This window comes from Vipera berus, assembly GCF_964194415.1.
Source record: "Vipera berus genome assembly, chromosome: 7".
In the NCBI taxonomy this organism is placed as follows: Eukaryota; Metazoa; Chordata; class Lepidosauria; order Squamata; family Viperidae; genus Vipera; species Vipera berus.
The window spans coordinates 27481712-27495504 of record NC_138209.1 but is presented as its reverse complement, the minus strand read 5'-3'; the positions used below and the strand labels follow the sequence as shown (position 1 = coordinate 27495504).

Genomic DNA, 13793 nt, shown 5'->3' with positions numbered 1-13793 from the left:
TGAACAAGAGCCAACAGTGTGATGCAGCTGCTAAAAAGGCAAGTACTGTTTTGAGACAGGTTGCCACTGTGACAGCACAGTATAAGTATGCATCAAAGTATATCCTCAAAATATGCATTTGTGATTGCCCACGCCTAATGTGGCACTGCAAGGCGATCAAACCGGTCAGTCCTAGAGATCAACCCTGACTGCTCTTTAGGCCAGATCCTGAAGCTAAAACTCAAATACTTTGGCCACCTAATGAGAAGGAAGGATTCACTGGAGAAGAGCCTAATGCTGGGAAAGATTGAGGGCAATAGAAGAAGGGGACGACAGAGAATGAGGTGGCTGGATGGAGTCACTGAAGCAGTAGGCGTGAGCTTAAATGGGCTCCAGAAGATGGTAGAGGACAGGAAGGCCTGGAGGAACGTTGTCCATAGGGTCGCGATGGGTCGGACACGACTTCGCAACTAACAACAACAATGTGGCACGCACACGCTGTAAATTTTCCACGACAGCCCATTTATGAACATGTCTTCTTCCCGTGCTAATTCAAACACTGCACATCCTGCTTCTTAAACGCTGACCGCTCACGTTTGCCACCGATCCAGAATACCGAGCCATCCCCACCAGAGGCCGCTGTGACTTCGCGCCAACGGCTGAGAGGAGCCGAGCGCGTTTCTGCAAGTCGCGGAAGTCACGCTCACGTGACCCGGCTCTCGCCGCAATCTCGCGTTCTTTACGGTTTCCGGCCTCTTTGGGTCCCGGTGCGGTGCTATGGCGGTAGGGAAGAACAAGCGCCTCACCAAAGGAGGCAAGAAAGGTGCAAAGAAGAAAGTGTAAGTGGCGCCTGGGAAGAAGCGTCGGGATGAAAGCAAGGCGGCCGAGCGGGACTCGCGGCCCAGGACCCTCGGATGCCTACGATGTTGACTGGATTGGGGAGGGGAAGGGACGGGAGGAGGGAGCGCGGCCAAAGGAAAGAGGCGCTGACATGGCGGCTTCCAGCAAAAGCCAGCGCGTGGGCACTACTAGCGAGTCAGGAATGGGCGCGAGAAAAATCTGCGGGGCTCTCCCTCTGTTTCGTCAACTGCCTAAAATTAAGGGGTCTTGTGCATTTGCCCTCGCGACGACGAGAAACGCACCTAGGGAGCCTGGAATCTGAATGGTACCATTCTTTGGGACCAAAGCTCCGGTGGTTTTCGGGTGCAAATTTGGGAATAGGCGGTTGAGGCAGAGAAGGATGCTTGAGGAGTTGCAGCAAGAATAGCGTTGAGGCCTAACGTCCTAAGGCAGGGGTCTTCAAACTTGGCCCTTTTATGACTTGTGGACTTCAACTCCCAGAATTCCTCAGCCAGCTTTGCTGGCTGAGGAATTCTGGGAGTTGAAGTCCACAAGTCATAAAAGGGCCAAGTTTGAAGACCCCTGTCCTAAGGGTTAGGGCTAAGTGTGATAGTTTTATGTGCATTGCTTTTAAATAAAAGATTTGCGAGAAATGGTATCCTCAGCTGTGTATCGCCCTATTCGTGATTTGCGCGTGCAAAATGCTACTTTAGTAAAACTACCAGACTTTCTTACACTTAAGACTTGATGTTTGATTCGAACCTTAAAAATAACTGGGAAAAAGGTGGCATTCCAAAGCTGCTCTTGGATCAGCTAGGGGGGGGGGGAATTCTGGCAGTTGAAGTCCACAAGTCTTAAAGTTGCCGAGGTTTGGGATCCCTGAGCTAGAAAATGCAGGCCTAAATATGAAAAAGGCCCTCCTGATCATTTTCTTTTTTTATTTTGAAAATCAGGGTGGACCCCTTCTCAAAGAAGGACTGGTATGATGTCAAGGCTCCAGCAATGTTCAATATTCGAAACATTGGAAAGACATTAGTTACCAGGACTCAGGGAACAAGTAAGTTACCAAAATAAGAAATCCTGGCTTTTAAGTTATGCTATATTTCTGAAACACTTAAACACTAACCAAATAACATTTTTATTAATGTTTTGAATGTTAGGTTTACGCATTTTACTGTATATTGCTATGTTAAATTTATACGCTTCCCTTTTCACTTTATAAAGCAATTCTGGGTGGCTTACGATTATATATATGTTTAATTATTTTGAATGCAGAGGACCATTTAAAATATATCTTGTGTGTATCGGTGTTTTTTATGAACAAGTTAACTGTTTTAATATTTATAGAAATTGCCTCTGATGGGCTGAAAGGTCGTGTATTTGAAGTAAGCCTTGCTGACCTACAGAATGATGAAGTTGCCTTCCGTAAATTCAAGCTGATTACAGAGGATGTCCAGGGGAAAAACTGCCTGACGAACTTTCATGGCATGGATCTCACACGGGACAAAATGTGTTCAATGGTTAAGAAATGGCAGGTTAGTATAAGTGTTGGTATGTACTTAAGCTGAACAATGAATACTGGCAAGTAAAATGATTGTTTATCAGCTGTTTTCATATATCACCAGATCCAGTATTTTAAAAAGTTTCCAGAAATCTTGCTAGTTCTTATCTGTATTCTGGTATATAAATATGTAAATGCTTCCTAAGCGTACTTTGCAGTAATTCCTCTGAACATGGTTATCTTGTACAAATGCTTTAAAGTAGGCAATCTCGTCCAAACATAGTAATTTGACGTGTTAAAATATCTTTAACTCAAATGTTCCAGACTATGATTGAAGCCCACATCGATGTTAAAACTACAGATGGATATCTTCTACGCCTTTTCTGTGTTGGCTTCACCAAGAAAAGAACCAACCAGATTCGCAAGACTTCCTATGCTCAGCATCAACAGGTCCGCCAAATCCGCAAAAAAATGGTGGAAATCATGACACGTGAAGTACAAACAAATGACTTGAAAGAAGTTGTCAATAAACTGTAGGTGGAATTTTTTAATCTGTTTAGTAACCAGTCTCAAATGGCATGCTACTTTAGAATTTATTTTTGGATTTGCTATTTAATTATATTGTTAATAAAGTTTTAGATTCTGTAACAATTCAAATAACTAAGTATCCCTTTTAAAGAACTGAAAATTACAATTTATATTTCTAGAGATTATTCATAAGATTAGATTTGGGTGGATTTAGTGGGTTCTCTCTTAAGGCAGTGTTTTAATGAAATAAGTAAATTGACTGGTTTCAATGTCACAACATTCTAAGCCCAGGCCAAATAAATTATAGTATGGTGTAATTAGATGTGCACATTTTTCTTAATATTTTATTCAGCCACACATGGAATGATACCATTCTCATTGCCTTGCTTCATGCTGGGTTAACCTATAATCTAGTTTGTTTGCTTTATATTAATGTGTTGGGTGAACATAGTTTGTTTATTCAAATTGTAGATAAGCATATTGTGTAAGTCAAGTCATTGACACTTTACTGTTCATGTTTATTTCAGATGAATAAATTGAAGTTTCTTTGTGAATGCAGAGGGTTAGGTTCCAGTTTATGATATAAGATTATTTTTCTCTACCTCACATACTTGTTTTAATCTATTCCACAGTCACTAGTAATTCTGCTGGTTTATGTCTAATTACTAGTTTGGAGACTTCAAAATGAAATATTTTTTCTTATGAATCTAGGATTCCAGACAGCATTGGTAAAGACATAGAAAAAGCATGTCAATCAATCTACCCCCTTCACGATGTCTATGTTCGTAAAGTCAAAATGCTCAAGAAGCCCAAGTTTGAATGTAAGTATGTGTCATTGAAAATACTGTGTTAACGTTGATTGTAATTTACTTGAAATGGGAATGAATGATGACACTTTGTTTCGGTCCCAGATGAAGAAATGATTACTTTGTCCCAATGCTGACATTCCCTTAAAACAAGGATATTTACTAGTTCGTGTAAGATGTATAATGAACAGTGAATATTTTAACAGAAAATATAGCACCCTTCCTCTTAGTATGGAATTATATATATTAATTTACATTCTTGATTATTTGTAGTGGGCAAGTTGATGGAACTGCATGGTGAAGGTGGTGGTGCTGGAAAACCATCTGGTGATGAAACTGGTGCCAAAGTAGAAAGAGCTGATGGATATGAGCCCCCTGTGCAAGAATCTGTCTGAAATCAAATACAGAATAAAAGACTTAATATAAATAGTGTGGTGATGTGCGTTTTTATCGAACGATTACTCGTATTTTACATTCATCCTACAATTTGCTAAGCGACTTCAACTACCCATTGATCCGCTGATGAAATAGAATTGGTGAAGAGGTACGCTTTATTTCACACAAGTGTTGCAATTTGGGTAATGATACTACCTGAATAACGTTCAGTAACTAAAAAGCATACATTCAAGCTACTTTGGATTTTTTTTTCATGTTTCATTGTTTTTTAAAGATCCAGGTAATAGTGTACCAAATCTAGGTATTTTTAAAAGTATTCTGCATGTAATTTATTATCACTTGGTTATTAGTGCATTTGTAATTGATTTGGCTCCTAGTCTTACGAAAGTATTTTATTAAATTTCTATGCTATCCATTCCACTAATGTAACAACTCTAAAATAAAATAAAATGTCTTAAAAACAATTAGAATAAAAAGATTAAAAGTTAAGAACCAAGATGATGGGCAGCCAGGGGGCAAGGCTCTTTTCTGCCCTGTCAGCCACCCCCAATATCGGGTCTCTTGTCAGAGCTCCAGGCCAAGCAACAGAGCCAAGTTTTTAGACTCTTCTGGAAGTCCAGGAGGATGAGGGTAGATCTCACCTCTGATGGGAGAATACAGTGGAAAAGACTGTTCTCCTGGACCCTGCCAGCTGGAATTCTTTAGAATTTTTTAGGCCCTTTCCACTGGAACAAGTAGGGCGGGCTAGTCCTATTGTGTAAGGCGGTCCCTCAGATAACCTTGTCCCATACCATAAAGGGCTTCAAAGGTGACCCAGCAGCTTGAACTGGGCCTGGAAGCAAACCAGAAATCAGCACAGCTCGTGTTGCGTTCTGTACCAGTTGTAGCTTCCCCATGTAGTTGTTGAGCTTAGCCTAGTCAAGTTTATGGTGCTTCTATGGAAAAATCTCATTGAATAAAAAGTGTTTAAAACGTGACTATAATAGGCTGTAGTATCTTGAGCTTTCTAAGCCAAGAGATGAGTTTGTATAAAGTGTCCAGCAGGATATTTATTATATAAAAAAGTGCTAAACTGGTAATATGGAGAGGGGAGATAAAGTATTCTGGAAAGGGGTATTGAGATTATTATTGCAGCATCCATCATGAGGATCTAAAACAGCGGTGTCAAACTCAATTTCATTGAGGGCCACATCAGCATTGTGGTTGCCCTTGGGGGGCCGGGTGGGTATGGCCAGGGTGGGTGTGGCCTACTAGGTGGGCGTGGCTAGAGTGCATATGGCCTACTGGGTGGGCATGGCCAACTCTACATCATTGGCATCAAGGGTGCCTATGGGGGCCTGGGCAGGAGTGGGACAGATCTAGGGGTCTCGGGCAGAAGAAGGGTCTCTGGGCCAGGGACAAGGCAGTGGGAGCCGTTCCCTCACTGTTTCCAGGATGGCTTCGGGGGCCACATGAAACTACTTCACGGGCCGGATCTGGCCCCCGGGCCTTGTGTTTGACATGTCTGATCTAAAGGTTTTAAAACATTTTCAAGGCAGATTTTTAAAACTAGTAGAAATGGTAAACCAATTTCAGTGGGTTTATTTTACATTATATTCAAATAATGCCTTTAGCCTCATTTATACAGATGAGAAATGGAGAATTTCCATTTCACATTGATAGCTTTTAAAACCACAGCCCTATTATTTGCTTCGTTTATGTCTTTCCTTTTTTCTTTTAAGTTCAAGGCTTCATACATAATACTCCCAATTAAGTATTTCCCTCCCAACAACTCTGTCTGCTATGTTGGATTTAGAGAGGCAATGAATCCAAAGTTGACCAACAAGCTTTGTAGTCAGGTAGAAAAAGGATCTTGAATATGGGTCTCAACCAGTACACTAGCAATACTGTGCTACCTTTGTGCCATTAATCTGTCAGCTACTGGTTCTGGGCTTTGATTCCCAATCAGTTCAAGCCTTAGAGAATGTGTAAAATTTAAATGCATTAAATCAAACACAAGAAAACTTCCTTTAATTGTGAAGCTTTTAAAACTGCATTCATTTATGATAAAATTTCATTCCAGTTTGCAGAGTTCATTGTTTGTAACAAACACATTTATTGGTTATATACAAATGCCATAAAGCTGAGGAACGTCATTTTAATTAATATTTCCTGAAGCAAAAGTATTTTTGTACAGATCTGTGTAATCTTTGAAGAAAATTTATTAAACTGATCTAGAGATTTAATAGCTACTATAATAACCTGGTTCACATTATATATATACCGGTAATATAATGTTTGTATCTTCAGCTAACTGCTGTACTTTTATTCATTTGAGAATCTTGTGGCATGTGATCTATAATACTTTATGGCCACATTCTAGAAACTGATGCCAGTTTCTTAAATGGGAGTGTCATTAGTATTTATCTACATTATTAATACTATTAAAAGCCCTTTAGATGGCACTCTTCAAGTGAAGTAGCTGTATTTGGCAATCTGTATACATAGATTGGTAAGATAACAAAGCTTGCTCAGGTGAATGCTTGCTTACTTTAAACAATGATAAATATAAAAGGCATATTTACTAATGTAGAAAAAAGATATTAGTGCATTTTCATTAGTAACATAAAACAATTATTTTTCACTTGAAAATCACATGTTGAGAATAAATATGGAAAAATACAAAATCCAAAAATACAGGAGTAAGAAAAATTATGTAAGCAATTTTTAACAAGCATTGCATTCAATCTGGTAGACATTGATTTTCAGACATCACTTGCAATGACCCTCAAAAGCCTAAATACTGCATCTGACATGCAACAAAAAATTATCCATCATTAAAAAAACCAGCAAAATATGAGATGGCAACAAAGGTTGCTGTTGTGAATAGTGGGTTCCGCCTTCACTAACCAATTGCACATTACTGTACTTGATAATAATACTATTTTCATGTACTTCGGCTCTTACATCTCCCTAATGGAAAGCTGAATTTTGATTAACTATTTTTATATCATGGAACTATTTTATTCTTAAAGAATGACCACAACTAGGGAACAAGATAACATTCAAAGTCAATTACCTGAACAGGTGTGTATTTTCCTCCAATTTTTAAATAGAAATTTTGATTAATATTAGTGACTGTCCAATGACATCAATAGCATTTATAAGTGCCAAAGTACGCCATTGTGTACAGAAAGCATGTATAAAGGAAGCTTCAAAAAATTAAAATAGTAAACTACCATTTTACGAATGAGCAACACATTCATTGAATCAAAAGCAAAATATAAGTTTTTTCATTGCTTTTGTCCTCTAAAATACAGAAAATTTTATTTGCACAATATGCTAAACTTCAAACCAACGTGTACTTTGGTTTAAAGTCTTCCCTAATTAAAAGTATGGGTGGATTGTGATCAAAACACTCCTTGCAAACCAGAAATAACTGCAGTAAGCCTGTTTATCACAATGAGAAGCTGGCTTCTGAATACAGGCAGCTATGTATTTTATGGCTTAGCAGCTAACTATTAGTTCTGGAAAAAAAGAGTGTAACAGGTCTGCAAAGGGAAGCTGTTCCAGCATGCTTTTCCCCACCCTACTACTATCAAAAGGATAGAATTTGGAGAGAAAAACAGGAATTCTCCTTTTTTCATCCTTTGGGATTAGGTTTGTTCACATGATAGTTTTACTATTGAACCTTCATTATTTATTCTTGTTAATCATCTCTTACACACAAAAGTAAGGTTTCAACCAAGTGTAGGCAAAGCTGTGATTATGTGCTTAAGTACTGTTTCACCCCTTCATCAAGGCCACAAAGTGAAAAGTCAAAATGTAATAGTAGTATTAGAAAAAAAAATGGATTTGGAGCACTTCTTATTCAAGTCTTCAGAGATAGGAGGAACTATATTTTAGGTTTATCTTTTGCCACTATCAGATTTATAAACATTTAATATTAATTTCTGGCAAAACTGACACGATATCAGCATTTATAAAGAATGCAATCTTAAGAAATATGGGGCAAAAATGGGACTTAGAAGTTTAATGTTAAGATGTATTTTCTATGTTAAATTACATCTACAAAGTTGGTGATGGAGATAACAAGACAATACAGGCTGTAGTACAAGTTTATAACAATATCTATTCTTATAAGATAGTCATGGCAGCAAGATCCATGAAACATATTCTTTCATCACATCATTGATAGTTTTCTGAACATACTTAATTTCTGACAATAGATTTGATAAGAATAAGGCAATAGGGAGCATTACAGAATTTAAAAGATCCAAAATATCAGATTTTAAAAAAGGATCCAAGAAGAAAGATGAATCTTTGAAAAGTTACTCTAGATAGAAATTAAGATTTATGACGCAACAACACAACCCATTGGCTGTAGAAAGTAAGAAATCTCTAAAAGTCTAATTTTATTTGCTGAGAATAATAAGAAAAGTTACCAGCCTTTCTTATCATAAAATATATACAGTTATTATACATTAGGATTGCGCAAAGTGTTAAAGCATGTGCATGTGTACTATGAGGCTTGCAAAAACTGGATACTTTTAATCAGAGCAGGCATTTTGCACCTGCTGAACATTACAATCGTCCTCTTCAATTGCTTTGCCCAGCTCTCTTGTATATATCTTGCAGTTACCCATTAATATTGGGACTCAGCACTGTTTGAAAGATCCTGGAGAGCCATTAGTAGCTAGGATAGAAAACTGGATCAAACAGACTAATGGTCTTCCTAGTCTAAGGCACACAAATCCATAGCATCCAGTTGTTTCAGGATACCTGAATCCAGACTAAAAGTAATTTATGCATTCTTAAACAACTTAACCTACTTGGTTTAAGTAAAGAAGAAAAACAAACTTTTTACTGTGAAAATCTTGTTTATGTATCAGGATTTAATGTTTTCAGATGGTAAAATATTTCAATTTCTGAAAACTTGACTCACAAACTATAGTGTGGGATATGTATTGTAAAAAAACCCTACTTGAGCAGTGTAATAATTAATTGGACTTCACATAAAGAATAAAAAGTAAAGGTAAAGGTTTCCCTTGTCCAATTGTGTCTGACTGTAGGGGGCGGTACATATCTCCATTTCCTAGCCATGGGAGCCAGGGTTGTTCGAAGACATTTCCATGGTCGTGTGGCCAGCATAACTGCTTGCTGAGGCACATGGAATGCTGTAACAGGAGCTCACCCCATTTAATGGCACTTGGGTCTCAAACCCAGGCTGTCAGGTTTCCAGCTGGCAAGCTCAGCATCTTTAACTGCTGAGCCATTGCGCCCCCACAGAAAGAATATAAAATGATTGAAATGCACCAAGTTTAAATAATAAGCCTTTGTATTCCTTTTGTTTTTTAAAAAAATCTGCTCAGGGTCTGCTCAGTATAAACTAAAAACAAAATATTGTACAGTCTAGTAAACATTTTACAAAAATAGTGCAAAAATGCATTTGATAATCTAGATAAAATGATCACAGGTAGCACTCTTTCTCTGCCATCAAGAATATAACGTGCTTCTCTTCCAGCATATTCACTTGTAAAATAATGCTCCAGAATTGGATTTCACCTTAGGAAAGATGTAGAATTTGGACAAAATTCTTTGGAAATATTCCAAATTTGCCTTGTAATTCTCCACTCATCCATTCTTCATCTACAGATTCTAGGCCTGTTATGATATCACCAACCTGTTTAAACAGAAATTGAAACCAACATTATTTTTTTTTCATACTATCCTTCATATATACTTAGTACTCTTAAAAACTGTAGACTCTTTCTTCTCCCAAGTGATACTTAGTTCATTTTTAAATTAATTTTATATCAGATCAAAATAACTGATAAGTAAACAGTGTTTTATATTAGATGAACAAAATGCCTTAATATGTCAAGTGAAAAAAGTAGGGCTCATATTCTTTGGGACAGCTAGAAGCTTTGCAGTTAGATAATCCCTATATGAGAAAGACAATTTCTTAGAGGGAAAAACAAGTGGTTAAGTTTCATTTAAGTATTTTTTTTATGGATTGTAGTAACAGTTATAGTAGAATATCAGCCCACTTTTCATTTGCATTCAGTTCATTACAGAAACAGAGTAAACTGTGTTCTGGCTGGTTCATACATCACACTAAATCAAGATAACCTTAAACCGAACAGTGGGTTTGTCTGTGGGTTGTTTAACTCTTCTCTTTCAAACAGATTTTTTTGCAGAATAAAGCAGAAGATGCTTACCACCAACCCAAAATAAACACCATTTTGCAACAATTTCCCTAATTTTTATGTTGCAGGAGAAATTCAGGGCAGTATTTTTCACAATGATAAAATATAACGTCTATATCACTGCAGAATAATTGTATGTTTAAATATGCTTACTTTGAAAGAAAGTTCATCTATGTTCTCTGCATGAAAATCATACAGGGCCTTAGCTTTTGGTTTCTTCCCTCCCTGAGGTTGTGATGACTGCATTCCACCTGGAAGATATGATGATCCAATTAAATTTCTATCTTTGGGATAATATAAGAATATATATTTTTTGCAAATATCTTAATCTGGTTTGAGGTTAACTGACTGAAGGGAATGAACAACACAATTCTTTTTCATGACACACACACTGCAAGTTTAACTTATGCCTTTTTTCTTTGAAAAAAATAACTACTTGCATTTTTGAAAAACAAAAAGTGTTTTTTTAATTATCAAATATGAATAAAAATATATTTTTTTAATTTTCCAAGGGAAATAAAACCATTATTCTTATATTGGACAAAAGCAAGCACTAATTCCTTTTTCATGTCATAAATCTTCATTTCTTACCTTGGTAATTAACAAAGAAAGTTGCCTTGGAATAATATCAAGTCACTGGGAGGATTCTAATTGACCTCTTAAATTACTCCAGATTTTACCACCAGGGTATGCTCATGAGCAGGTTACCAGGTACACTAGCCACACTACTAGTATACAGTAAATGAGCTATTATATTCTATATTTTTTTTAATCCCATTTATATCCCGCCCTTCTCCGAAGACTCAGGGCGGCTTACAATCTAAGCACAAATGAAATGTGCTTAGCAATAGCCTTCATTCTATGTATATGCCTGCTTATTAGGGCTTTCACCCCCCCAAGCGGCATTATTACAAAGTCAGCTTATTGCCCCCAACAATCTGGGTCCTCATTTTACCTACCTCGGAAGGATGGAAGGCTGAGTCAACCTTGAGCCTGGTGGGACGCAAACCTGCACTAATTGCAGGCAGCTGGTGTTACTTAAGGAGGCATTAGCCCACTGCTCCACCAAGGCTCTGTAATTTATGAGGGCAGACTGTGGGTATCATCATGCTTTTCTATATGAAATGGCAGAGACAGCATTTATTATGATGATGAACTTTTGCAAGTGTGGTATCACAGAGAATTTACTTATTTGATTTTTATCCCACCTTTATTACTTTGTAAGTAACTCCCAAGTCCCTCGGGAGAAGGGCGGTATATAAATTTAATAAATAATAATAATAATAATAATAATAATAATAATAATAATAATAATAATAATAAAAATAAAATAATAATAATAATAATAATAATAATAATAATAATAATAATAATAATAATAATAATAATAATAATAATAATAATATATAATACTCCTTCTTCCTCTTACTTTCCCCATAATAACAACCTATATGGTAGATTGGGCTGAGAGAGAGACTGGCCAAAAGTCACCCAGTCCCAGCCAGCCGCATGCCTAGAGTAGGACTAAACTCACCGTCTCCTGGTTTCTAGGGCAGCACCTTGATCACCACACCAAACTGAATGCCAGAACTTTTGGAATCCAAGTAAGCTTATAAATACTAACATTGTGTTTGCATATTACAAACGTATAGTATAGCAGTCTAACTTGGTAATTTGACCTCAGCAAATAATTTGTTGTTCTGCACACTGTTTTTGAGATAGGGCAAGAATACAGATTTCTCCAGAAATTTTGTATATCTTTTCTGAGAATGAAAAAGAAGCTCATAGCCAAATTCCACAATTAATTAAAGCTGTCTGTTTAAACACTACACAAAATAAGTTTACTTTCAGTCTGTTTGAAAGATATTTGCTTCAAACTGTAAGGCACTGCAAAATTTCTTTTGCTTAATAGTCATTTAAAATCATAAGAAAAAAAGAAGAAATGAAAGTCTTCATGACTTAAGAGTTTAGCAGAATAACAGTAACTCTCGGAGCTCTCAATACTGCATCCCATTTTCCTCAGACACCTTGGACATTCCTCAACTGAAAATTTCAAGGGTATCTGTAAATACTGTAAAAATGGTAGTTGTATGAACTTTTTTTCGGTCAAAAAGTTTTGTTCATAAGCATATCTACTAATCAAGGGATTTCTAAGAGCTTTTGCTCTACAGTGATTCGTATAAATGAGAATATTTTTTTTTATCATCAATAGTATACTACTAAATAATTCCACAGTATATTGGGAGACTTATTTTTGTTTCCATCATCAAAATGAGCACAGGCTTAAATATTAAAATAGAAATGTTTTAAAAATTGTATTTGCATAGATCATATCACCATGTACCTTCCCTGTCCATGCGGAAGTTCCCATGTACAGGGGAGCACACCCCTGTACATAACCACATGCAGAGCATTTGATAATCAGCTTGCATTTCTGGCTGTTTGCAGCATTTTGCATTCATGATCACAATTTTTTTCCAGCACCTGCCATTTATTTCATTTCTTGGCAAACACATCTTTTAGCGAACAATTGAGTTCACTTTACAACCCGATGTTTGCTTTACAACTGCAATGGTTGCTTTACAACCACAGTAGTTGCTTTATAACCACAGTATTCATTTTATGACTACACGTTTCCCCAAAAATAAGTCTTATTTTCTTTTGGGCTCCAAAATAAGCACTAGGGTTTATTGTCAGGGGATGTCTTACCCACTTACCTTAGGACCGCCACAGCTGGACCCCCTCTGCACTGACACCTGTCGTGCTGCTGTCTGAGTTCTGCGGCTGCTTGCAGCTGCATGCCACGTGGTGCACTGTGCTGATGCCACCACTCATGGTAGGACACGCGGGGCAGGGTGCTGGTACCACCGCTCATGGTAGGATACTACACAGAGCATTGCACCGGTGCTGCCACTTGTGGCGGCCTGCCGCAAGCAGTGGCACTGGTGTGATGAGCCACACAGCATCCTGTTGCACTGGTGCAATGCACCATGTGGCGTCCAGCTGCAAGTGACTGCAAAATTCAAGAGTAGTGACAGGTGTCACTGCATAGGAGGCCTGGCTGCAGTGGTCCTAAAGTAAGCAGATGCAGGGCATGTGGGGCAGCTCCACGCCCTCATCTCCAACCTAGCTTGATTTTTATGCATGCACCTCACCCCCAAACTAGGGCTTATTTTGGGAGCAGGTCTTACCGTGTTTCCCCAAAAGTAAGACCTACCCCAAAAATAAGCCCTAGCTTGATTTTTGGGGGTGGGCCCAATATAAGCTCTACCCCAAAAATCAGCTCTAGTTTGGGGGCAAGGCGCAAGCCTAAAAATCAAGCTATGGTGGGGGTCGGGGGTAGAGTTTCCCCACATGACCGCACCCTGCTTACATTGCGGCCAGGCCTCCCATGAATTGACACCTGACTTGCCTCAGCGCCCCACTTCTTCTGCAGTGCCCGCCAGCCAGCATTTCGCCATCAGAGGTCTTTCTGGAAGGCTTCTGATGGCAAAATGCAGGCTGTGGGGGGGGCACAGCACGTGTCAATATGGAGCTCCATTCTCAGCTGCAGAG

The 13793-nt window shown here is 38.0% G+C and overlaps 2 protein-coding genes across 4 annotated transcripts in view; one reads left to right on the top strand and one right to left on the bottom strand.

Moving 5' to 3' along the window:
• Positions 1-691: 691 nt before the first annotated feature.
• Positions 692-4081, top strand: RPS3A (ribosomal protein S3A). Its single transcript, XM_081333114.1, has 6 exons — positions 692-818; positions 1773-1876; positions 2167-2354; positions 2645-2853; positions 3560-3669; positions 3928-4081. The coding sequence occupies exons 1-6, from the start codon at positions 757-759 to the stop codon at positions 4047-4049; spliced, it is 795 nt and encodes a 264-aa protein (XP_081189240.1). The 5' UTR covers positions 692-756; the 3' UTR covers positions 4050-4081.
• Positions 4082-4288: 207 nt separating this feature from the next.
• The window catches only part of SH3D19 (SH3 domain containing 19), an 82331-nt gene continuing 72826 nt past the window's right edge, over positions 4289-13793 (bottom strand). For 2 of the 3 annotated variants that reach the window (XM_081333113.1, XM_081333112.1), the window contains exons 20-21: positions 10392-10489; positions 5871-9712 (exon numbers count right to left, since the gene is read on the bottom strand). In XM_081333113.1, coding sequence (XP_081189239.1) covers positions 9596-9712; positions 10392-10489 — 215 coding nt within the window. In that variant the 3' untranslated portion in view covers positions 5871-9595. Of the gene's footprint in view, positions 4883-5870; positions 9713-10391; positions 10490-13793 lie in introns of those variants that run through there. The other variant, XM_081333111.1, reaches the window with a different exon arrangement.